Source organism: Amphiprion ocellaris, chromosome 12 (assembly GCF_022539595.1).
Source record: "Amphiprion ocellaris isolate individual 3 ecotype Okinawa chromosome 12, ASM2253959v1, whole genome shotgun sequence".
Classification (NCBI taxonomy): Eukaryota; Metazoa; Chordata; class Actinopteri; family Pomacentridae; genus Amphiprion; species Amphiprion ocellaris.
Window position 1 is genome coordinate 24,851,211 of NC_072777.1, and position 25,494 is coordinate 24,876,704.

The following is a 25,494-nucleotide window of genomic DNA, read 5'->3' on the forward strand; positions in this document are numbered from 1 at the left end:
AGCAAGCACCCCTCTGAGTCTCAATTGACCTGCAAATCATCTTCCTTTAGCCTTAGATAGATAGATAGATAGATAGATAGATAGATAGATAGATAGATAGATAGATAGATAGATAGATAGATAGATAGATAGATAGATAGATAGATAGATAGATCTTTGAGTAGGATTAAAATTACAGAAAAAGAAAGTCTAACAACAAGATCATGTTTTTACATTTTACATGTAACTTAGAAAATTAGAAACTTCAAGTTGACTTCCTTTAAAATGAAATTGGAGCAGCGCAAACTGTTCATCTGAGAGGAATCAAATAATTTAAGAACGTCTAACTTAAAACTGTGTCAGTGCTATTAGTTGGTAACTTAATCCTGATGAACTTAATTCAGTTGTTTGTTACCAGCTGAAGCAATTCAGTTAACAACAAATCACCCTTTTCAGTGTCATAGTATTGTCATTCTTGACATCTATAGGTGTGACATATTATCAGCCTCATTCTAACATGAACTAAAGTATGATCCTCATGCTTCAAAAAACCTTAAATGACACCATAGTCTCTGAGGGCAAAAAAAGCCAGCCTCAGCCTGCCCTAATGTGCTCCAGTGCAGTAAAGCATTTTTTAAAAAGTGAAATACTACTCCAACACCAGTGACATCAAAAATGAGCCTAATTTGCCTCAAGACATTTTGCCTTTTTTTTAATAAAGGTAAATTCCACAGTAGAAAGTAATAAAAGTGGAGGGCATCCGAGTGCAATATTTTTACCTCATTAAACATGACGAAAAAATAAACACGCAGCCTGCCACAGGATATTCCACCAGGCAGGTGGCAGGTGTCTTGTCCTGTGCACCAACTCATGCCCTAAAACTCACCTAAAAGGTAGCATTAATGTTCAGAATGAAAAGGTCATCCACTCCCCTCATATCAGCCTGACCGGGTACATTATCCCACGTGAGAGACAATAATGGGCTCATCACACGGGCTTTCTGGTAAGGAAAGGAGGGGGGAGGCTGCGTATAAAGGCAGCGTCGCCCCCTGTGCTCGCCCTCTCTGGGCCACTTATCAAGTCTGATGCATTGGTGGAACAATGCAGAAAGGTCACTCTCAGCTGGTTCTCCGTGGTGGTACAGCCACCTCCAACTGCGCCGCGCTGGAGTTGCTTTGTCACCTGGTGAACAGGATGGGAGGGGGAGGCAGGGGGTGGAAATCTGATTCAAATCAGCTCTTCAAGTGAGAACAGAGAGAAGGCAAATAATGCATTCATTTCTACCTGGGCTTTGAACATACCTTGGCTGTAATAGCCCCATTGCTACAGTCTTTAAAGAGACTTCTATTGGATTTAAGCCACTCTTTCAGGTGTAGCTCTTTGATTCTCTCAGCGACTCTATTGGGTATTCAGCTGTGTGCACGCTGCAGAAACAGTTGCTCAGACTAATACTAATTAGCCTATGGGATTATTTTTCAGGTGATGTATTTCATCTGTCAAATGAATTCACCGCAAGTGAACGAAGCATTTAGATAAAGTTAAAATGATTTTGCAAAATGACTTTGCAACAGTCCCCAGTGTCTACGCTGTTTACTTGTTGGGGTGGGGCGGGAGCAGCGGTGGCAGTTGCTCCACTTATAGAAAATGATTTGGGTGTATATTTGCAAACAGCAGTCTTTTTCTTTCCACTCTAATTAAACAATGTAAGTCTTATCAGGGACAGAGATATTCATAATGCCAACCTGCAGTGCTCGTGGCACTTAAAAGCTATAAACACAAGACAAATGTTCATCAGCTGCACGAGTGAACCGTAATCAATCATACGACTTAGCAGAGGAAACAGATTATTTCCCGTGTAGGAGAGTGCTGATGCTGACATAAGAATATAAATGAATGCATTCTAATTGCGAGAAATTCCTGTATGTACTGGCTCACAAACAGATGAAATACACTGGCCTTATATAAGTGTAAAAACAGGGAACTGTGACTGATCACGATCAGGCTCATCAGAATAAGAGGGCAGCTGTTGGAAGTACAACAGCAACACCCTGTGGTCATGAAGACACATAACACACTGATACCTACTGTGCATGAGACGGTAGTTTATGGAGCAAACATCCTATAGTGCTTCACAATAAAGACAAGTCAATACACACAGAACTGAAAAAGTGAAGTTAAATGAAAATGTGAGCAGCTTTTCAAAGGTATCCATATATCTGATGTCCAGAATCTGTAGTGATAAATAACCTGCAAATCAGCAAATCAGATGACTTCAGAAACCTGCTGCTTGTGCAGGACTGCAGTGATTCTCTAATGTAGAAAGGTGAGTTCTCCATGTGGTCACAGTCATCTCAAATTTGATCCTGAATTTGGTATGAATCCAGGATATGAAAACAGTGGTATCACTAGAGACTTGGCCAAACGTTTTGCAGCAACCCCTGTGATCCTTGGAACACTTGCAAGCAATCCAGGAATTGCATAGATCCAGGAATATGGATCTATGCTAATGAGAGATGAAGACATGGTTCAGATGGGATGAAATAAAAGCATGAGATGAGCTTCCATGCTGCATGTTGCATCTCAAATTGAGGCACAAAAGGAATAGATTAGCAATGTTCCTCAAATGGAGAAAACAATCAAATCAAACACTCCCATGCTGGTCAACAGTCAATCTCTCATCAAAAGTAATACCTAGACTCTGAAGGGAACATTTAACAGAAAATGATAAAGAACAAAGGTTTTCTTTTGTCTTGAGGACAAGTCTGCCTGAGGCCAAAACCTAAAATTACTTCTGTACCAAATTATCCCACATACACCATTTTTAACTTACAAATTTGGCGACATTTTTTGCACTTTAACTTCACAGATAATCTAACATCATCAGGAAAGCAGGGTTTAGAGATACCTTTGAAACAGCTCATTATCTGTAGAGGGGGAGACAGAATTAGGATCGAGGACAGGACCTTTGAGCATACATAAGACAGATTTTCAGATTAGCAGGCATAGTTATCAACTATGACTGAAGGCCTGCTGTCAAAGAGGTAGAAGGAGAAGCACTCATGTCAGTGCTGCCCCTGACATATCCATCCAAAACATCAGTACACTCCAACCAAAGTGTTTGTTGGAAGGTCGAACACTATCTAGTTACAATTTCTGTAACTTTCTCCAGAGATACTCTCCCTTTTTGCATTAAAGAGCCACTATACTCTTACCAAAGTGCTTGTTTGAAGGTCAAACACCATCTTTGTTACAATTTCTGTAACTCTGCACCTGTCACCCCCTCACATCCACTTTACAAAGCAAAAATGAACACCTAGTTCCCACTGCGACTGGTCAGGTGCGTGAAGGTGGTGTTTTTTTGTAGAACTACATCCGCTTCTTGTCATGTGTACATCCAACCCCAACACTTGTAACATCTTTGCGGACAGAGTGAAATTGTGCACCGTTATCCCCATTTGTAGGATTCTTTGTGTGTGTCCCCTATCCATGATGGTAAGACTGGTTTTCACAATGCCATGTTAAGAAGACGGATTAATCATCAGATTCAGATCAATGGTCTATATGTCAGATATTGACCGAAACAATCCAGTATTGGTTGCCTTGGTTAGAGTGGTTCATGCTATCAAAAGCATAACTGACATGCAAAAGCACCAGAACATTTTCTTCCATCAGAATGCACCATGCTGTTATTAAAGAGCTCTTTGGTGTGCAGAAACCAAACTAAAACTTAGAGTTTTGTTAATATTTCCTTTGAAAGCACTTGTACTAAGCAAGGAAGTTTTGAAAATCTGCTTCTGTGTATAATCCTTGTACATTCATATATGACTTCCTGAATGCCTCATGAAGCCGTGATGACAACTGTAATGTGTTCTTTCAAAGACAGCATTAAATTCCATCCCCAGCTGGTCCATGTCAGTTTGGCATTAGAAGAGTTTACCCACCTTCATCACTGCCGTCACCTCCGGGCTTGATGACACCTCAGGGCAGCAAGGACGCCTCCTTTACTAGCAGTAAAAGTCACCTGTCCAGAAGGAGACAGACTCATCAGGTCTTCAGAAGAATTTAGGCAGCTGAACGAGTAAACCAACAGGCAACTTCCTGTTGACCGTAGGTCCCAAACCATATGCCGGTGCAGGTAGTCCCAGAAAAACTGCCAGGTGAAAGCATTTTAATCACCTTTGAAATGAGCGATTAGAATAATTATTTCAGGGGAGAGGGATGGCTCCTGCTATTAACAACCCTCTGTTCAATATCACAACAAATTAGTTCATGCTCATTAGTATGAGTTGTGCTTGCCTAGTGGTTTGGAAAGCCTCCATTGGGAACTTGCTTTATTACTCCCTGTGTGTGGAGCATGTAATTAGCATTCATCAAGTGCTGTGTTTATATAACATCCCTCCTCACAAATGTAATTTTGACATTATGTAAGTGTTACTTGCCTGATCAAGGAATGTGTTGCTTGCGAGGCTAAATTGTTCCATCAAAGGTCAGCAGAACTGCTTGTGAACTCAGAGGTCAGTAGAGAAAAACTGGAAAAGGCACTTCAAACCAACAAGTTGTATTTAACACAACACTGAATATAAAAACCCAACCCAGCATTGGTAAAGAAGTCTTTAGATCTTTTAGTGATGTTCTTGCACTGAAATTTTCTATCCAGAATTATGAGAGAAGTGTACTCAAATAATCCAAAGTAAAAGCAGTCAGCAGACAGTCCCCTGTCAGTGTATGTCATTATTTATAATATATGATGAAAGTTTGTGAGATGGAGTTAATTTTACCTACCTCCCATGTATTTATATTCAATTATTGCACACCATTAACTTTATGCCTTCTCTCCCCCGTAGTTTGTGTTTTGTGTTCTCTGCAGGTATCTCTGGCTCTGAAGCTACACATTTCTGATCTGCAGTTAATGGCCTCACCAACCTCCCGAGTGTTTACTGCTCTCCTGTACGTTGTTTGTCTCTTTATTTCTGCTATTCTTTTCTTTCTCCCCTTCAACCTCAACCTAGCCAGTTGAGGCAGACTGTCGCCCTTCCTGAGCCTGGTTCTCTCAGAGGTTGAACTTCAGTTGAAAAGGAGGGTTTTTTCCCAATTGTGGGATTTGGTGCACTTTTCTCAATAATATAATACTGACAGCTTGGACCTTACCATGTCAAGTTCTCTGAGATGACTTATGATGTGAATTGATGCAATATAAATCAACAGAATTACAGTGAATTGAAGTTTATTTTATGACAAAGCATCATGTTTCATATTCTGATCACTGGATTTGCATGAAAATACCAGCAGTGGCAGCTATTACTACAATTTATTTGAGCTGAAATGTAAAAAAAAAAAAAAAAAGAAAACAAAGAATGAAAATACTCAAAAATAAGTTTGATGAAACAATCCTCAGTGAAAGATCATTTTAGGGTTTTTCACCCCATTTCACAGGTAGTGAGTGGATGTAGTTTGCTCAGATGAGTTGAGGTTTACCAAACTCTTCTTTTAGCAAACTTACCAACTGATGAAGCCTGTCAGGTGCAGATGAAAGCTCTGGGAAAAAGTTTTTGGGTGATTTGAACAGTGAATATTTATATTGTAGTGATAGTGTCCGAGTGTTAGAGTGAATGTGTTTTTCAGCATATACACTTACAGAAAATTAAGTTCAATTCAAAATGGTGAAAGAAAACAAAATAGAAGAATTTATAATTCATTCATAAATTATTTTAGGAAAAGAGCTTGCTTGGCTGCTTTCCAATTTGGCTCCCCTCTTATGGGAATGGAGCCCCAGTAAAACTCAGTTAAAGTTGCACTGACGTTTATAAAATAGAATTACACAAACGACGTCAAAAATATACATGTTTACCTTTCAAATGAGCCTCTTATTAATATGTTGGACTGCGAGCTCCTCTTTCAGGGGACGGAATTGCAGTGCGCACACACTTCCTGATGGAGCTGCTACTGCGAAGAATAAAAAAAACACTCCTAGCAAGCCAGCTAGACGAGTTGTGAAAAAAGTTATGTCTGGCTGTCAAGTGGAGAGAGAAAGACTATTTCTAAAAATGGACGTTACTCCTCGGTTTCCCGTACATGAATAGTAGAAAATCTCCCCATGTCCACAGAGCCGGCGCTGGTGACGACTCAACTGCGAACGGTTGGATTGTTGAAGCTAAAAAGTCCCGGTAGCTAGCGCTAGCAAGCAGGCCAGCTAGCTAACGTAAGCTGGCTAGCTAATACACCGCAGGCCTTGTTTTTACTTACCGTTGTGGTGTTGTAACGTTAAATTGTGGTCTACGCTGACGGTTAATGCCTGTAACTTAGCTCTAGGCATGCCAAAAGCTAACTTTGGACACTCATGACTTTCTGCGGTAGTTTTTCAGGTTAGCTACAGTTAGCATTGCTAGTTAAGCTAAGCGGTTAGCCAGCTGGTTGACTGCATGATAGTAGTCTGGTAGAAGCTGACAGGAGGCTGTTTACCTTGTTTGACAGCTCGTTACTGAATGTGAGAGTAAGACTGTGTGACTGTTGTTGATTTTTAAATGGATAGCGTATTTATTATGCTAATTTATCACGTCCTTTAGTAATGACATGCTAGTTACACAATTGTGCCATTATGACAGATGTCTTGTTGCATGTCGGCGCATCACTGTCCTGAATTTAGCTGTAATTATACGGTACCACTGACATTCTGTCTTTAATATGTTTTTTCCCTCCAGTAAGTTACTAGCTGACGTTAGCTAGTAATGTCTCTAACGTTACCATCCGCCGACATGCTTGAAACACCACCTGGGTATCCATTTGAAGAAATTAACTATGAGGATATTGAAGTTGAAGAGGTAGGTTTTGTTTGTTTTTGTGGTCTCTCCGGTTAAGGCTGTATGTACATGAAACTTGTATTTAGTTGGTGGTAACTTGCTTGCTAACTGTCCATTTTCAGGTGGTGGGGAGAGGAGCTTTTGGAGTTGTTTGCAAAGCCAAATGGAAAGGCAAAGATGTTGCAATCAAGACCATTGAGAGCGAATCAGAGAGGAAAGCCTTTATTGTTGAGGTATTGTTATTGAGTTATTCCTCACTACTACAACATATTTAGTTGAGACACTCAGTCAAAGCTTAATGTCAGAGTTGTACATGTTGCATTTAATATCAATGTCAACAGCAGTAGTAGATCAGAGCACATGTAATGACAGAATTGGTGATAAATATTTGCATACTCAAGGTGCTGAGGGTTGCGGTATGAAGCATGGTTTATGGGTTATTAAGCAAAGGATGTTAAGCCTAAAGCGTGAGTTAAAGTTGGTTCTTGTTTATCCTGATTATGTTCCAGATTTAAATCAACTGTAAGACGTGCTACCTTTATGCCATTTTTTTCTAGCCATATTCTCTCTGAGTGATTTTGATTCTCAGTTGAAGGAATACGTTATAGCTACTCATTTCTTGAACTGTATGTTAGTATTGCCACTGAACGACGCTGTGCACTTACAGTAAGTGGATGCACCGCATTGCCTTGGGAACTGACATGCATTCAGTTGATATTGCAGAAAAATATGTTTCAATGCTTGGTCCTGATTTGCTGCCAAATACATTTTAAACTGCTGAGATTGAGCATCCATTGGTATTTATCACAGGAACATATTCAATAACATCAATTTCATAGCTTTGAAGCTTTCATTTGGCCAGAAACAAAAGTGCCTTCCACGTGTCCTTTATTATGGGTCAGGGTTGGACCTAAAAGCAGTTGTTGAGCATTATGTTTGAATGTATAAAGCACTGTAATGTGCAGTTATCACAGTAGAAATATGCAGTTGCATTGAAAGTATACTGAGTGATAAAATAATATATCTACTTACACAGTTAACAAATGTCTACCAGCATTCTTCTCTTGCATTATCTGCATTGCACTGTACTGTAATACATTTTTAGATTCTATGTAGCTCTCCATTTAAACAGCCTGTTCCTATTGATAAAAGTAGGTGTCACGATCGGTCCACTTTGTGCAAAGATTAGTCAAATTATATATCAAATGCCCCTCTCAATGGGATGGCACACGCAGCCTGATGAAGAAACTGGGGTTAACAAAAATAGATGATAACCACTGTTGATGCCTGTTGTCTCCTATTGGGATTTTAGGTTTTGTCAACCAGGTAACAGTGAGAAAACTTGGCTATGTCAACTTTGCCTCGTAGTACATCCCTCCAAACAGCATGTATGCAGATGGAATTGTGTATAATATTTCCTCTTTGCCTCCAGCTCCGACAGCTTTCACGTGTGAATCACCCCAATATTGTGAAGTTGTACGGCTCTTGCAATAGTCCCGTAAGTTAACTACAATGTCAGTACATGTTCTGCTCTTATAATCTTTGTAATGTCTCTCTGGTTGACTCTGTGTTTTTGATGGTTTTCTTTCCCACTCAGGTCTGCCTTGTGATGGAATATGCTGAAGGCGGATCACTGTACAATGGTGAGTCTACAAAACAGTTCTGTTGTATCACTGATGACGGCATTTGTTCCACTTTTCTACTGGTGAAATGAGCACAGCCTTGCACAGACATGAGAAGCAGCCCTGTTGAGTTGAACCTCCCACTGTTTGCATGTTCAGCCACTTGTCTGATTCCTTTACAAACTAGTCTCTGCACAGTGACATGCAGTACAGCCTTGTTTGTCTCCCCAGTAAGTATTAAAATGGACCTGTGAAGTAGAGAGGTGTAACATACAGCAGTAACACTGTATTATCTTTTCCACAGACATCAGCACCTTAGACCTTTAGACCAGTAGATTAATGTTCTGAATAAGCAGGACATTGGTTGATTTTGTTCATAAAAGATTGCTCTCTAAATGGACATGGACCACTAAAGCTGACCATATTTTTTACTCACAGTTTATCTGTCACTTGGAGTTGGCACGTCACAGCTTCCAGTTGAAAGATAATCCTGTGAATTGCAATTTGAATCTTATTCTCAAAGTTTAGATCATTTTTTTAATTTAAGAATTTAAGATTGTATTTCTAGAGACAGTTGTTGAGCTCTAAGAATAGCTAAACAAGCAGTCAGACATTCTGTGGGTTTTAAACAAACCTCAGGGAAGACAAATCTTTCAAAAATATCCTCAGCCTGCATCAACTTTGAGCTGTCTCTGATACCGTAGTTGCATGCACAGAGTTTTTATTTTACGACAAGGGGTTATTATCAACATTTAGGGTTGTGTCCTCCCAAATACAACTATTTTGAGAATCCTGCAAACTTGTTTATTTGTTACAATCTGTCTGATTGTCGGACATATTGGCGTAGCAATGTTGCTATGATCCTACTAAGTACTTTGGAGAAAAAAATTACTATATTGATTACAAACAGTAGAACCAAATAGTAATGAATTGGAATTTGAATCACTTAAATGTTATTGTTTTTGCATGTAGTTACAGGCTTTTCAATTGTGAAAAAATCATTGCAGATAATTAAGATAATACCTTAAAGATAGTTTCTACTTTGATTAAAACTTGTATCTGTCTTCCAAACATATCAGTGATTGAAATAACTTTCATTTACAAGTGGATTGGAGAGTTTTAGTTTATTAACAGAATGTGGATTCCCATAATACGGGGCTCTGCTGTCCTTCACACTTGCTTCTTCTCTGTTGTTACTGAATCTCCATCAAAGTTCCTATTGGGAGCTAGAGTTTGGTACTATAACTTTGATGATATTCGGTTTATGAGCAATTTGGTCTCAGTTTTCTCTACTGGAAATCACTTGTTACAGAAGCCATAGCAGGAAGGTAGTTATCCCCATGTATAAGGCTTGTGTGTGTGGGTGTTGTTGTGTGTATGACAGCGCCATGTTCCACTACAGGGCCCAGCTTTCTGCTTGGTTCCTGTGATGGTCTGTTGTCTGTGGTGGTGTGGTTTGTGACTGTGTTCTCTTGTCCACAGTGCTGCATGGTGCTGAACCCCTCCCCTATTACACTGCTTCCCATGCCATGAGCTGGTGTTTACAGTGTTCCCAGGGCGTGGCCTATCTCCATGGCATGAAACCAAAGGCTCTCATTCACAGGGACCTCAAGCCACCCAAGTATGCTCCTCCTCACCTCACACACTCCTGTCTCCCATTTCATTTTGCCAACAAAGTGCCTTATCATTTTATACTAGTTTGATTTATGTACTGCACTTTTATACTGGTCACACTATCTGATGTTAGGAGGTAAAAGTGGACAAGATCTTTACATGCAGTTATTGCATCTTAGCTGGAATTCTTAGGTGTGCAGAGATGTCAGAGTAGGATTGTAGGTGATTGATAATGAAAATAATATTAAAAGATGCATTTTAGAGCACTTTTCAAGATGCTCTGAGACATTTCAAAGGGCTAATTACATGTGTGCAATACTGTGAGCAACCGCTGTTTCTGTGTTTTAGTTCTCCAGTTTCTGTAATGTTTCTTTCACTGTCTCAGTTTCTTTCACAAAACTAAATATTACAACTTCTATTACGTCATTACAAAAACTACCAGAACTTTGAAATGAAGATTACAATACACAGAGGAGCCAAAGCATAACAACGCATGAATCACCTGCTGGATCTTGTCAGCATGAGAGTAGACATGAGAGTAATGGGCAGGTGTAAAGACCCGGACCTCTTTTACAAGAGCCATATCATGTCGGTTAGACGACAGGATCAACTTATAAGGTGCTTACGGGCGTCAGCAATGAATGCCTGCTGACAGTGGAGACCGTGACGTGACCACAGGATGTTGGAGGGATGTGCTGGAAAAATTCTGACCTGCAGCAGCTCTTTAAAGAAATCTCCAGGACTTAAAGGATCTGTTAATAACATCTTGGTACCAGACACCACAGGCCATCTTCAGAGGTCTTTTAGAGTCCAGGCCCACTGAGTCAAAGCAGTTTTAATGGCACACAGAGGACCTAAAGCATATTAGAAAGGGGTGGTCAAAATGTTTTGGCTTATCAGTGTGTATAAATAGATTGTATGAAGGGATTTAGTAAGTCAGACACAGCAATATTTTAAAATATCAACATTTTTATAAGATGCAGTAACTGTTGGCGAGCTTGTAGATGCTTTTCCATTTTTCTATACTTAATGTTGACAAATACTTTTCAGCATTTCAAAGCTTTAAAGTTTAGGCCAACACATTTGCTTCATGAATTTAATTTAGCTCGCAACGTTAATGCAGTGTTTGACAAAAATAGGGACTCTAAATGTACCACATTGGCGAATAAAATACATACAAGTACAGATTTATGTATATATTTGGGAGGAATTTCAAAATGTTTTATTTCTATGCTGGTATAGCAGTGGAAAAAATATTGTTGTTTTAAACCCAGAGGTATAAAATCCTTCCTCACAGGGTTAGAGATTGCTGTGAAGGGTTTTGTCATCTGGGTTGTATTATCTCAAAAGTACCTGAAGCAACATGTAGTGCTTTTTTTAATCCGTCTGACCCTGACAAAGCATTTTGAAGGATGTTTTGATCTCAGATGTTGTTTACCCTGGTGTGGTGGAAAGAAAGCTCCTGGCAGTATTCTCTGGGAATGACCAGCTGGTCTGTTTCCTAGAGAACTGTTGTGCTGTTTCTAAGAATAACAATGTCACACACTGTGACAATTGTCAACTCTCCTCTGTTGTATAGGAATTTATTTCATTTCATGTGTAATCGCTTTCGACCATATGTTGTAGTTTTTTCCTTAGATGATTAATCTCAAGCTGTCTGAAGAAGACAAAAGTGGTCACAGGTTAAAACGCTTTGAAACTTCAGTGTTAACATGTACATGGTACCTGTAGCTTATAACAGCGCTTTGTTTCTACTTGAACAAGTCTAAAAGCTTTAGATTTGATATTGATAATGAAGTTCAAGACACTGTTGGCATCTAACAGGGTTTATGCCTTGCCTTCTTTGTTGCAGTCTGCTTCTAGTGGCTGGAGGCACCGTGCTGAAGATATGTGACTTTGGAACAGCATGTGACATTCAGACACACATGACCAACAACAAAGGAAGTGCAGCATGGATGGCCCCAGAAGTATTTGAAGGCAAGTATGACAGGCATTTTGGTTATTTAAAGAGGTTGAGATAACTGTCATTTCAGCAGATTTTTAACCAAACTTATCACGGCAAACTTCTCCAAGTCCTGAGTTTACCCATTTATATACAATCTTTCTCGCACCCAACTTTGCTTTGCCACCTTTCACCTTAATTGCAGCTTAGCGCTCCCAGCATGTAGGCATTAATTCTTGATTCATCATCAGCCACCATACTCTTCCGCTTTATTGATGGTAGTCGCCCAAGCATGGTGAGAAGATAAATGGAGTGATGCTAGTGGCTTTATTTCCCCCGGGAGACTACGGTGTAGAAATTTGTGTTCTCATTCAGCCAGGAGCCTAATGTATCTCTACATGATGAGATATGTTCTTGGCGAGGGGGTCAGGAGGAAAGATGAATTAATGCCTAGTCATTATCTTGTTTTTGGAGGGAAGTTACAAGGCTCCAGTGCAATTAAACAACTTACTTTGCCCTCTCGATGAACTCTTCCCAACTAATTTGCATCAGTGTGAAATGCTATCAGAACGCCCCAGCACAGCAACTTTAAAATAGGTGTGTGATGTGCACTTTAATTCTGCAATAACAGGCTGAGTAATTAAGCAACACAGGAGCTGTTCCTTGGTAAAAATTGCTCCCTTATTTTCACTCTCCTCCCCTCTGAAAGCAGAAATGAGATAAAAGCTGGTGTGCTTTCCCAGGCACATCCTTCGCTCTCATCTCAAATGTGCCACAGAGAATTGCCTTTATCAGTCAGTCAGTGATGTCAAGCTGAGTCTTTTTTTTTCCTTGTTTGAAAAGGACCTAAGTGTTGCTGTGGTTTCCTCTGTACTTGCAGGCAGCAATTACAGCGAGAAGTGTGATGTGTTCAGCTGGGGGATCATTCTCTGGGAGGTGATCACTCGCAGGAAGCCCTTTGATGAAATAGGAGGACCGGCTTTTCGCATTATGTGGGCTGTGCACAACGGTGAGTCACAGTCTGGGTGTGTGTGTGTGTGTGTGTGTGTGTGTGTGTTCGGGGGCGGGAATGCAAAGGCCACGTCCAGCTGTCAGCCACTGTGAGTCCTGAGACGTGTCTGCTCAGCTAGGCCTGCTGGGAGACTGTCAAAGTAAAGCGTCTGGCAGAGGAGAACAGCTAAAAGACATGTTGACCTGTGCAGCACTCCCTGCAGTTTATTCCAATGCAGAGATTGATGGAGGAGAATGCTAATGGGACACTAATAATACCAGGGGACAAGTTTAATATTTTTCACCACTGAATCTGCCTGCCTGAGTCATTACTGACTCGAGCAACAGGAGGCAGGGGGTTTGGAATAAATTTGCAATATTTCTTTTTCTTGTCTTGTGTGATGCCAAAAGTTATTTGTTCCTTTGACTGTGCGTGAGCAATTACTTCATTTTCATTTTTTCATTAAGGCACAAGACCGCCTTTAATCAAGAATTTGCCCAAGCCCATTGAGAGTCTGATGACACGCTGCTGGTCTAAAGACCCCTCTCAGAGGCCTTCCATGGAGGAGATAGTGAAGATCATGACTCATCTAATGAAGGTGATCTGTCGTCTCACACTGCTTACCATCTGTATAAGGCTTTTATTAAACTGGAGTGGATGAATCAATAAACCTGACCCTCTAGGTTTTTCCAGTTGTAGCATTTCCAGTAGGCTGTTGGAGTAGTTCTCAAATAATACTTTTGTCAGTTACCTTAACATACCATGCAAAAAATGACAATTAGAAATTACTTTTTACTTACCTATGTATAAATGTGATATTACAGCAGCACACATATTCAAATAGGCCAAGTTATGGTGAAAAAAACTGTAAAGAATGTGGCTAAGACCCCAGAGGGCCAAATCACAGAGAGTGGAATGAAAGTACATTTTTAAATCTACCTGCAGTGTATAGTCATATGGGAGCCATTAACCCATTATTAATGTATGTAATTAATGGACATTAAAAGCTTGAACTCAGTATATCACCATCTACATTTGTAACTCAAAATATAACCACAGCTCAGGAGGAATGTTTTTAATTTCTCTTTTGCAGTACTTTCCAGGATTTGATGAACCCCTGCAATATCCGTACCAGTATTCAGATGAGGGACAGAGCAACTCTGCTACCAGCACAGGTACAGGACTCATCTTCACACTCTGAACAATACATTTGTATTACTTAACAAGTATAGTGACTGGTTATCAGCACACTACAATGAAATGGTTCTCAATATGTTTAAAACTGCTGCTTATCATTTCTTTGTCAGTAGAGCTATTTTGTTGAAAAATCTTTTTACTCATCTTCTTTTTTTTTTTTTTGTTCTACCAGCCAGTAGTTGTATCCTGTTTGGAACAAAAATGTCAGTTATTTTTTCTGCCTTCAGTAAAACAAGTAACACAGATTTCCTGGTAGTTTCACACCATGTTCAAATAGAAGGCATAGCATGAGGGGCGTGTTAGCTGAGCAGCACAGAAGCTCTGGTGCTCCCTGGGTGTCAACACATGGAGCCGTTTAGAAAGCGCTCGCAGCCAAGTTCACCTGCTGTTTTGGTTCATGTAGGTGTAGCAGCACAAAGCAGAATATAAACTGGAGGGTGTGTTGCTTGATAAACACACTCTGCCAGTCACATCACGGCCTCGTCTCTCAGAAACCAGCTGTGCTTGTCACAAACAATGATAACAAATGGGAAAAGTGAGCCTCTATGTTAAGGAAGGTTGGGCCTTCTTTTGTTGTGTTGTTTTTTCAAAAATGAGTAAATCCCATTAATGTGGCTATTGTTGCTCTGTAATACGTGCTCACTTAGCACTCTCCACCTTTGTTGTGCAGATTTGGAGAAGCAATGAGTAACACAAAACATTGTGCAAATAGCGTGTATCTGGTTGAGTGGGTTGTGCTCCCTGCAGCTTGTCAAGAAATAAGATTTCTACATGATTCATTTTGAATTTCACTTAGATGTTTGGCTGAAAATAAACACAGAACTTAATTGATTAATATGGCCATTTTGCTTAAGTTTGCATGACCCATAGAGCCACATAGCCCTATTAATGGGAAGTACACCTGTCCATAAAACTAATTGAAGGATTTTACAATGGCATCATTCCATTTAAAGGCCATTTTCATTTTTTGCTGTGTTGTTTTTGACATTTTGGCTCAGGTGTGTCCCTGAATTTCAATCCATTGAATGATTTAACGGTACTTAAGACAGAAAAACATGACAACAAAAGGCTGTTACTTCGTGAAGGCAAAGGACTTGAACTGAATTAGAAAAACATTTACAGCTGTTGGGACTTTGCAGTTCATTTCAAATATCTACATCTGTCTCTACATTTTTTGTACTTTTTCTACAGCTATTTTCAGGTATTTTCCACCAGATTTCCACAAAATTAACATCAGACTTAATAGAAATTGACCCCAGTTGAGAATGCATGAACCTGACTCCTTTCCCTTGTCTTTGGAAATAACAGGTTCATATATAGACTACACCGGCACCAGCACTAGCAACAAAAGTGATGCGAACATGGAGCACAGTGATTCTCAAGGGAGCAACGACACTATCAAGATTACGCCTCAGTTTGCACCTCATTTCAAGCCAAAGGTAAGGCCTTGTTCAAAGAACTGCTGTACACATAATCACACTGTTGGCTCTACTCCACAGGCACCCAACAGTGTGTTTACATGGACATGAATATTTCTGTTATGAGTTTTATTCTGGTTTTAATTAAATTGGGGCTAGGAGGTTTACATGGATCACAGAACACTGGTTCTGCAAATCCCTGTATACATAAGTACTAGTATCCAAGTTATTACAGATTGCTACAGGCTATTTGTTCTGTCACAGTGTTACATAACCACCTGATTGAAATTCTTTGACCTCACAGTGATCATTTTGTGCAACTGTTAATGCTCTTTCTATTCTTCTGTATTAAAAACTTGAATCTTAAAAAGTTGGATAAAACTAACGGAAATGTCATGTTTCTGTTTGTACTTGTTTTTGACCATTTGCACCTCTTCTTCTATTATGGTTTAATGTCACAAACTGTTTATCCCCACACGCTTAACGCTGAATATTTGACTGATTTTCAGTAACCATCTTACTGCCGTTACTGTCATGGATTTAGTTGCAAAGCCAAACCCCACAGTACTGCTGTGGACACATGTTGGTTTTGGCCAAATGAAAAACTCCAATAACCTGAAAGTGATTTGTTGAATTTGCAGCAAAAAGCTGGCAGTCAAAGGTAACAGTTCCGCTAATCTAAAATCATAAGAGGTATGAATGAACAGAGAAAGACAAACTATTAATAGAAATTATTTGAATGACAATTAATTGCCAACTAAAGCACAAAGCAGAAGCTTTGAAATTGTTATTGCACATGTTGGGAAAACAGTGTCCCTTGAACCTGTTTCCTAGAGACTTGAATAGGTCAGCATTGCCATGCTTTGTGTAAATTACAAAGTTTGTTAAACTCTTTAATTCCCAAAAGGCTAAATTCTGCTTCTTCTAGGGATGTGCATGATTAGTAAACTAAATGTTTATATCCTTACTAATCCACACCAGAAATATTAGCTGGTTAACCAAATTTTAGAGAATTTATTAATGTAAGACACCAGTTAATGGTTGCCTCTAAGATGCTACACAGCCACCTGCCACTAGACAGCAGCCATTCTCTCTACATGTGTATGTTGTAAAACAGAAAGGCTTTTACAAGTTAATGGACTATACTCAACCTAAATACACGGGTCCGGGGAGCAAAAGGATCACATCCACATTGGAGCACAGCCAGGTTTTTCCTTACTTTTAGTAATGTCAACTTATCTAAATTTAATTTTAAGTCACCATAGTGTACTTCAGAAACCCAATCCTGTCTGGGATACTCACATCCATATGAAGACACTGACTGACTCTCAAAGGGTCTTAAATGTGCTTCCAGTGACTGTCAAAGCTCCACCAGGATCCCTGTCTTTCCAGCAGAGACACAGAGAGACTGAAGGAGCTTCTCACAGCTGTTAAATCTCATTACCAGCTTTGTCTCTGTCCTCCTGACTTTGAAGTCCCACATCATATAGTCGCGGGGTGTCAGTTCCTACGGTTGTTGCTCCCTTACTTCTCTGTTGCAGTGTTTAAAAATGCTTGGAGTTAGGCTTCTGATTTTAAGGATGTACTTACCGTTCAACATTCAGGGGCTTTCAGAGCCATTGATGTTTGTAGTGATGGTTACACCGTAGATGAAATTAGAGTAAAAAACTGCAATAGTTGAAATGGGTGTTGAAATTTTCTTTTGTTCTTGCAGGGAGACCCGTTGCGGACTCTGCCTCTGTCCAGAGGGGGCAGCGTTGAGAGTCTGCCAGCACGGACACAGTGCCTGGCATCTTCTGACAGCAAAAGAATGAGCGCTGACCTGTCAGAGCTGGAACCCAAGATGCCATTTGCACCTGCAGGTAATACCAGACATTACACAGCACAAAGCAACACACGGAAAGCAGAACAAGACGCTTATCAAGGCATATTGGCATGATCATGTGATTTTTTTTTTTTAACTTCCTATTGAAGAAGAAAAGTTGTACAGGAAAGGCATGAAGCATTAGTGTTGAACCAAATCCTGTTGGAATGATGCCTCTGTAAGTCCACAAGAAGCTGCTATCCTGTCACCTGAGTACATTTTTTCATGTGATTTCATCACTTTGAGTTGAAGATTGATTCCTCATATAAATATAACCATATACCCCTGAACAATGAGGCCTGTCAGAACCAGCTGTCAACCATTTTTCCTCCCTTAAAAGACAGAAAGTAGTGGACGCTCAACTGCTGTTATGATGAAATTCAACCTCAGGAGCTCCCCACATGTAGTTTTGATTTAAATTTGAGTGTCTGTCAGGTTTTGTTTTTTTTTTTTTGTACTTGTTCACCCTTTGATGTAGCTTTAATGGCTAGAGTTTGTGTGATTGAAGCATCAACACCCTCTGTCCTCAGACTGTCTTGTTGAACTTCATGTCCAAACAGCATTGGAGTTGAATGCCTGCTGGTATTTGTGCTGAGAAATGTAGTGCAGTGGCTGCCGTCAGTCTACGCAGTGTTCGCTGCATAGCTCCTGGAATGGACGGGTGCATGTTGCCCTTGCACGTACACTGTATGCTCTGCATGTGTGTGGCCCACATTTCCAGTCCAGCTGTGGGCCCTCAGTCTGTCATTGTCTGCATGCTTGTTGTGTATGCAGCTGTATGTGTGTATGTGTGTTTTCGCAGCACCCCCCCAGTATAAGCGAGGCCACCGTAAAACTGCATCATTCGGAACCATTCTGGATGTCCCCAAGATCGTCGTCACAGGTATCACTGGACCACAGGGCTTCCTGGTGATCGGGTGGAGCTGGCTTGGCTGAGCCCGTGGGTTGCTGTCCTCTGACATAGCTCTCTCTTGTGTGTCACTTCATTTGATACTCCTCACAGGAATGCAGACAATGTTCATTCCTGTTAAATTTTAAATTGGATGTGTAGCTGGGGGCAGTCGCTATTTAAAAAACAGAATGTAATTGAGCTGGTCCTGGAGTAACACACATCGGAGTTGCCTCATGTCTCTTTATTTTCTGTGATTTTTAGTTGGCAAGACCAGAACATGAGTTAATATTGGAGCTTTCTCATCTGTTATCACCTTTGTTACCCAGTCTCTATTATCGAGTTGATCTTCTTCAGAGGGCGATGCTGCCTTTGTATCACCTAAAAGCAAACAGTTAACAATCAAGCACATTGCAGCAGCTCAGTTGACACAGATGAGATAACTTTCCTAACTCATGGCCCTGTCCTCTTTGTCATCTACCTGGCTTGGCTGCAGCAGATCATTGGTAGCAGGAGTAAATCGGCACACCAGTTCTCTGCATTTGAGCTCGTCCTTGCCTTTCATGCATAGAGGACATTGAGAAAGCATGGCTAATTTTTTTTCTTTCTCCTCTGTCGCTCTCTTTACATCCATTAACTTTGAAAAAGTCATTTTGATTAATTTCCCTCACATTGAGGGTCAGAGCTATTATTACAAGCAGAGATACGGATGAAAGGAATGGGGACAGCTCTGGATGTCAGAAAAGGCTTCTATTTTGAAGCCGTGTGAGACACATTGAATGAGTGGCTAATTTAATCCAGTGACTAAGGGAGTCAGTTGGTGCATGTTATTAAAGGTATGGCACTCATCATTGCATGAACACACCTGGACAGAGGGCCTTTTGCTCATAATTCTCGAGTGACGACTGGTTAGTGTTGTAACAGTTTAAAATAGCTATGGTTGGGGAGGTATTGCCGTCATTTGTTCAGTGCGATACATTTTTTGACAGCAGGAAAGCAAAAGAAACACAGAAGACCACAGTGGCTCTGTTTTGTTTATATAATTTGAATAGAATAGAATGGCTTTATTGTCATCATACATGGCATGACGGAAATATAAGTATGGTTTCTTGTAGGTGTTGAGAGCAGCTGCTTGGGAGGTAGATATTTCCTGGACAACTGGAGCTTGCACATTAAGAACCAGAGATAAGTTAACTTAAACAGGTCCAGCAAACAGTTTTAGCCTCTTCTAGTCTTCCCAGTCCACTGTCTCTGTCACATCCTAATGTCCAGACTATACTCATCCAACACTTACTCAGAAACATCCGTGCGATTTGAACAAAGCTTGCACATTTTCAGTTTTTGTTGACAGAGACAATAAGGTCAGAATTTTACTTGATCATTTTTATGGAGCTTGTGGTATTTTGTCTCTCTCATCTTTCTGATATTATCAATAAAAAATGGAAATGTACAAGCTTTGTATTGGCAAAATTTGTAGCAGAGCTTTTGTACTGGATTGCAGCAGATTGCACAGGTGTTCCTAATAAACTGCTAGATGATCTGTGTTCCAAATAGCAGCTACACCCCCTGTATGTGTTTAGGAATTAATGGGCTAGTCAGACTAGAATGAGTGAACACATATTCATTTTGTTTAATCTACATTATTCGCCCCTCAAGGGGCAATTTTAGGAAGGTGAGTTTGCAAACACAAATGCACATAACTCACTTAGCTATGTATTAAAGAATCTAAAAATGCAAATATCACCATCTTGAAAAGTTTAAACACACAAGGATTAATGGCCTTTCTGTAGCTGGCCAAAAGCAAAATGGGACATGATGTCAAAAAGTGCAAGGTGCAATTTATCAGTGTAAACATATCATATGCATAATTTGTTTGCAATGCCTAATCTTTCCTTGTAGGTTTCACAGTTCAGAATTTATGTTCCCCACGTGCTAGACATAGACTAATGTAGGGTGCACTGGGCTACATGAGTTCATCAAATTTAAGAAAATCACACACTGGATAAAATGTTTTTTGGGAAATAAATGTACCCATACACCCCTGCCACATAATTCAGGGGGAAAAAAGGAAAATAGTGTTTTCCTGTGAGTCTGTAATTGACTTCCAAATTTGTAACTTAATTTGTAAATGACTTTATTTGCGCTGCGCGTATCTAGTTATTAAAGTGTCAGCTCAGTTCAGTTTCATGACAACAGTGGCAGGTACAGAAAGTGAAGATCTGAGTGCTTTGTGTTCCTTTCTGAGTGCTTGTTTATGTGCTTGTCTCCCTTCATGTTTCGTGGCTTCATTGTGCTCGCAGAAGCTTGTAGTCCACCTAGACCAGATAAACCCAGCCATCTGTGTTAGTTTTGAAATGTGAGTGGCATGAAGCATTTAGCTTGATCAACCCCGTGTCATGTGAAGTTTGGGAAATGCACACACTGGCAATGGAAAAGAAAACTTGTGCAGCCAAAAAACACATGACTTAATTTTGCATTTACTGTTATGTGACAATTGGGAACACTGATTTTGGTAATCTTCTCTAATACTGTGCTTCATTTTCATCTTTATCTTCTGTTATCTGGAAACAGTGCATCATCAAATTCAAATCTCTTCGGTCATTATGGTGAAAAATAAGGCTTCATTTACACTGCAAAATCTGACATTTTTCATCAAAGAGGAATTATATATTGTGTGATTTGATTGAGTTTAGTGACACAGTGGAGTTAGTAATTTCCAAGATGAACCACAATCATGCTCACAAAGTATTCAAATCCTGTGGCGACCATCATGTCTGCAACATACAAAAAAATTTTGAAATGTCCGATTTTTATAACACTGGAAAAAATATTGATTTATTATGAACTTGCTTAGAGAATATCATAGTCACTGTATTTACATAGTTTATCTAGTACCTTAACTCACGCTCATGTTGAATGAGTTGGTATGATTATTTTTTTACTGCAGTTACTTCACAGGAGAGACCCCCAAAGATGGTAGTTTCAACATGGCGTTACTCTGGGCAATGGATGAATGAGTGTTGACCTGGGAGAGCAGAACCTGTCAGCTCCCATGAGGCCTCAAACCCAAATCAGCCCGTTACTGCACCCTCATCACATAAGCAGGCCCAGCGGCTGATGTGAATAGGTTTGGTCTGCGGTGTTGTGTGTATGTTTGTTGTGCACCGTCAGTGAGGTCGGGTGCTTTTAGTCCTGTGGTCACGTTCCAGCCGCACCACAGCGAATGTTGACAGGCCGGGACATAGAGGGGTAAATCAGTGCAGCTGTGCCCATGTGGCTCTGTGGGTCTGGATCTACCTCAAGCCACAAGCAAACATGGGAATCAGTCCCCCACCACCACTACCCAAACTCCTCCAGGTCTCATTCTTTGTCCTGTCTATCCTTGTCCCTTGACCCCGTCCACAGCCACATGCGACCCTCAGAGACGCCGGTCCGTGCAGGATCTGCCAGGCATCAGCACAGAGTCCAGCCAGGTAAGACACATGATTGACAGAATGATGACTGACAGAATTTAAATAAATCTAACGTCAGTTGCTGTTTTTTAACCTGAAAGACGGCAGGTAGTTTTTATAGTTTGTAGATTCTTCATAGTGTCCCATTTGTGAATGTATCAATGAGAAAACAGAAGAATCAAATAATCCCCTGTAAAATCTGTCTGCCCAGCATTTACCATCATTGACAGTTTATCAATGCTAAATTCGCAGCCACTATGGCAGCGATGTAACTGACATACAGCTCCTCACAATATATGTGCTTGAGCTAAGACTACTAAGGAGATACCTCGTGCAACTGCAACTATGGTTGGGTTACTCATGTTTTTACCGACAGTTTTCTGATGGTAGCAGAGATTATTGATCACTCACAGCATTACATTAAAGTGAAAGAATCTAGAAACAATAGTAAACTTTCTACTCACTGCAGTCACACATTCTGTTACAATGAATGAAAACAGCGACCACACAGTAGAAATTTCCTGTTAGCTGTTGAGACAAGATAAAATAAAAACTATGTGGATGTATCTTCAGGTTAAAAAGTGTTGACTGAAAAAGCCGAAAGAAAGAATGTGACTGGTGTTGCTGTAGCCAGTATATAGTAGTTAGCCCTCTGAACCCCAAAACCCACCAGCGGCTTTGAAAGGAATGTCATCTTTAAAGAAATCACCAGAATTATACCATTCATGTAAACTGGATGAACAGGAGCAGTCGTCACATTTTCTACTTTTCTTGAACTGCTCTTCTGTGATGTGCCGAGCTCAGGGAAAACTGAATCTAAGCATATTTCATCAAAATAGCTTCATTTCGACAGTCTCATTTAAAATTTGGCATAAAAATAAGCCATTTTTGCTAAATAGATTTGATGAAAAAAACATGTATTCATGACTGACTGAGCTGTGGTGAAGTCACATGACAAAAATGTGTAATCTTTTCAATTGAAATGCAGGTTGTGTTTATCCAGAGCACATAGGAGGTAAGCATAGTAATGCAAGGATGAAACCATGCTAAGCTATTTGTAGTGTGTAGAGCTGTTTTTTTCAGTATTGGTAACATCTGTGGGCACTAAAAAATGCTGACCGTATTGGTTCCAAGTTTTCAATGAAAGAAATTAACATTTAGTTTTTTCCTTTTATTTGTATGGCAATATAACTTTGTTATGCTGCACATAAGACATGTTTGGTTTCTCTGTACTTCCACTTATGAATGTGCTGGTTCTATAGAGGTTCAGGACTTTATATTGCAGGGAAAAATGTGTCCAATGCTATGAGAATGCTTTGAAACTACGTGAAGCTCAGAGTGTTAATACATGGAGATCATGTATGATACAGCTGTCTGGGGTTACGATGGTTTTATGAATGTATTAAAGCCTTTGCCAAAATTGATATCTAAATCTAGACTGTGTCTATAACAGGACTAACCTTAATCTTTTATATTAAATACAAAACCACCATTACGATCAGACAATAGCTGTGACACAACACAAACACGCACTTTCTGAACAAGTGACCAGCCAAGCATACAGCACTGAAAAAGCACACTATTTTGCACAATTTTGCAGGGCTAGATGGCTAATTAGCTTGTCAGCTGTGGCAACAAGAGCAAATGTTGTCGCCATTACTCTTCAGTATCACTGCTAACAAGCACTGTCTGCTCGTAGCTTGTAAAGCTGTAGTTTGAAGAAGTTTGTTGTTAGTCAGGTATATGCTGGACCACCCACTCAGGAACTTAGAGGCTTGGAAATTAAGGAGCATTCCTGATACATCTCCAAAGAGCTTATTCCCTTTGAGTAATAAATAACAGTACATTTATAAATTGCTCTGACAGTGATACTAGAAAACTTGGCAATTTCCATTTGACGGGAGAATCATTTAACATCAAAGCCAATAAATATACATGACCCAAAACAGGCTGTTTTCTCGTTTAATGTGAGATAAATGATGCACAAATAATCGTTAGATAACGCTTTATCTTCTAGAAAGTCTAAATAATAAGCTGAACTCCAGCATAACCCTGCCACAGGGGTTTGTTTCTGCTCTTCTAATGCTCTGTATGTTTTTCTTGTGAGCTCTCATCAGTCCCTTCCTCCTCTGAAGCCTCGATGATTTACTGACGCCGTCTTTCAAAAGCATTTCACGCATTCTTTGTCAAGTGAGAGGAATCCTTGGGGAGAAAGTGTCATAAAATATGACATGTGTTTGATAAGGCAGCTCCAGAAAGATGAAGACATTAGTGTAGGAAGAATCTGGTGCGCCCCTCCTCAAACACAAACACAGCTTCAAATAAGCTCCTTAGCTTGCAGCGTTTCTGCTGTTTTCCCAAACGTTTGTCTCCATTTGTTTAGCAGAAAACCCACAGCTCTGTGCAGGCAAAAGTTCATTTAGAGTTCCCCATGAAGGCTTTGTACAAAAATACTGTGGTGATGTGCAGTCAGTGGGAGAGTCTGAACATCGCATGTTGATATCATTAGATTAACCTCTGATGTGATGCTACCGCTATACCAAATGATCTTGTTACATTTTACACTGTTGGTCCAGCTAGCACTCATTTTAATCGTAGGTTAATGTTATTAATCAAGGTATCAGTCATTTGGACTACTAAACATCAGAAAATTGTAAATATGTCCTACATCCAAGATGGTGTGTGTGTTTTTTTGGCCGAAATCCCAAATACAGTAGTCCCTCGCTATATCACGGTTCACTTTTCGTGGTCTCACAGTAGAAGGGCGGTGTCTGGAACGTAACCCCCGTGATAGACGAGGGACCACTGTACATATTTTTATATATTTTTTAAATGACACAAATGGAGACTGTATACAGTCAATTTGAGCCACATTTTCTGTTTTATTTATCAATGAATTTTCTGTGTGTTTGTCCTCTTGCAGCAGGGGAGCAGGAGCAGCAGCCGGTCCTCCAGTCCCAGTGTAAGGATGATGCCACCTGACAAGACCAGCAGCAGAGGCTACTTCTCTCCTGATGACCCCACAGGTACTCAGGGCTGCATTTCCATAAAGCTGGCCCAGTTACAGTAGTGTGTATGAAAAAAGAGCACAATTGACTGTTAAAGGGAAGTTTACAATCAGCAGATGTAGCATGTATTATTCCATTTCTCTTCATAAGGTCAGTTAAAAACCAGGCAAAACCCTAGCTTCTGTTGCTGCAGAAGATAAGTTCTACAAACTGGTATACACTAAGTAGCACATTAGTGTAGCTACAGTTGCAGCTTTTCTCTCTGTCAATCTTTACTGCAGGGTGTCTGCAGGTCTTGGAAAAGTCTTTAAAGGCTTTATTAAGTCAGTCAGACTTAAGAAGGTGTTAAAGGAATTTCATTGAACTTTGACTTACAAAGGTGTTCATGCCTGCATATGTTGTGAGCGTATATTATATAGAACGTTGGCTGATGTGACAGCTCTCCAGAGGTTTCACTGAAGTATGGCAGAGCTGATGGTGTCGTGTTGTGCTGGTGATGTCATTTGCTACCAAAATCTCTGTAGTATTATGTACTAGTATATCTATACCATACTATGTATACCAACATCAGGTGTCTTAGTAAGATGTTGGGCTACAAGATGCAGCCAGCAGCTTCACTGAACCTTAGTGAAGGGATGAACAGTGTTGTTCCCAAAGACGTTCCCCAATTTGGTGTTTGGATGATTGGGTGACTACAAAGGCCATTGCAAGTGATTTGCAT

General features: G+C 40.1%; 1 protein-coding gene and 1 long non-coding RNA gene across 4 annotated transcripts in view; one reads left to right on the plus strand and one right to left on the minus strand.

The window, feature by feature from the left end:
• On the minus strand, positions 1-5,958 carry LOC118470041 (uncharacterized). Its single transcript, XR_004847043.2, has 3 exons — positions 5,828-5,958; positions 3,921-4,000; positions 1-1,161 (listed from the first exon to the last, which is right to left on the minus strand). It is a non-coding gene; the product is annotated as an uncharacterized LOC118470041 (long non-coding RNA).
• map3k7 (mitogen-activated protein kinase kinase kinase 7) overlaps positions 5,935-25,494 on the plus strand; it is a 24,645-nt gene continuing 5,085 nt past the window's right edge. The window contains exons 1-15 of one of the 3 annotated variants that reach the window (XM_055016050.1): positions 5,935-6,178; positions 6,678-6,797; positions 6,899-7,009; positions 8,209-8,274; positions 8,374-8,419; positions 9,881-10,019; positions 11,865-11,993; positions 12,839-12,963; positions 13,413-13,543; positions 14,039-14,120; positions 15,451-15,581; positions 17,275-17,422; positions 18,227-18,307; positions 21,719-21,786; positions 24,689-24,791. In XM_055016050.1, the coding sequence (XP_054872025.1) occupies positions 6,705-6,797; positions 6,899-7,009; positions 8,209-8,274; positions 8,374-8,419; positions 9,881-10,019; positions 11,865-11,993; positions 12,839-12,963; positions 13,413-13,543; positions 14,039-14,120; positions 15,451-15,581; positions 17,275-17,422; positions 18,227-18,307; positions 21,719-21,786; positions 24,689-24,791 (1,453 nt within the window). In that variant the 5' untranslated portion in view covers positions 5,935-6,178; positions 6,678-6,704. The remainder of the gene's footprint in view (positions 6,179-6,677; positions 6,798-6,898; positions 7,010-8,208; positions 8,275-8,373; positions 8,420-9,880; positions 10,020-11,864; positions 11,994-12,838; positions 12,964-13,412; positions 13,544-14,038; positions 14,121-15,450; positions 15,582-17,274; positions 17,423-18,226; positions 18,308-21,718; positions 21,787-24,688; positions 24,792-25,494) is intronic. The other 2 variants (XM_055016049.1, XM_055016051.1) reach the window with 2 other exon arrangements.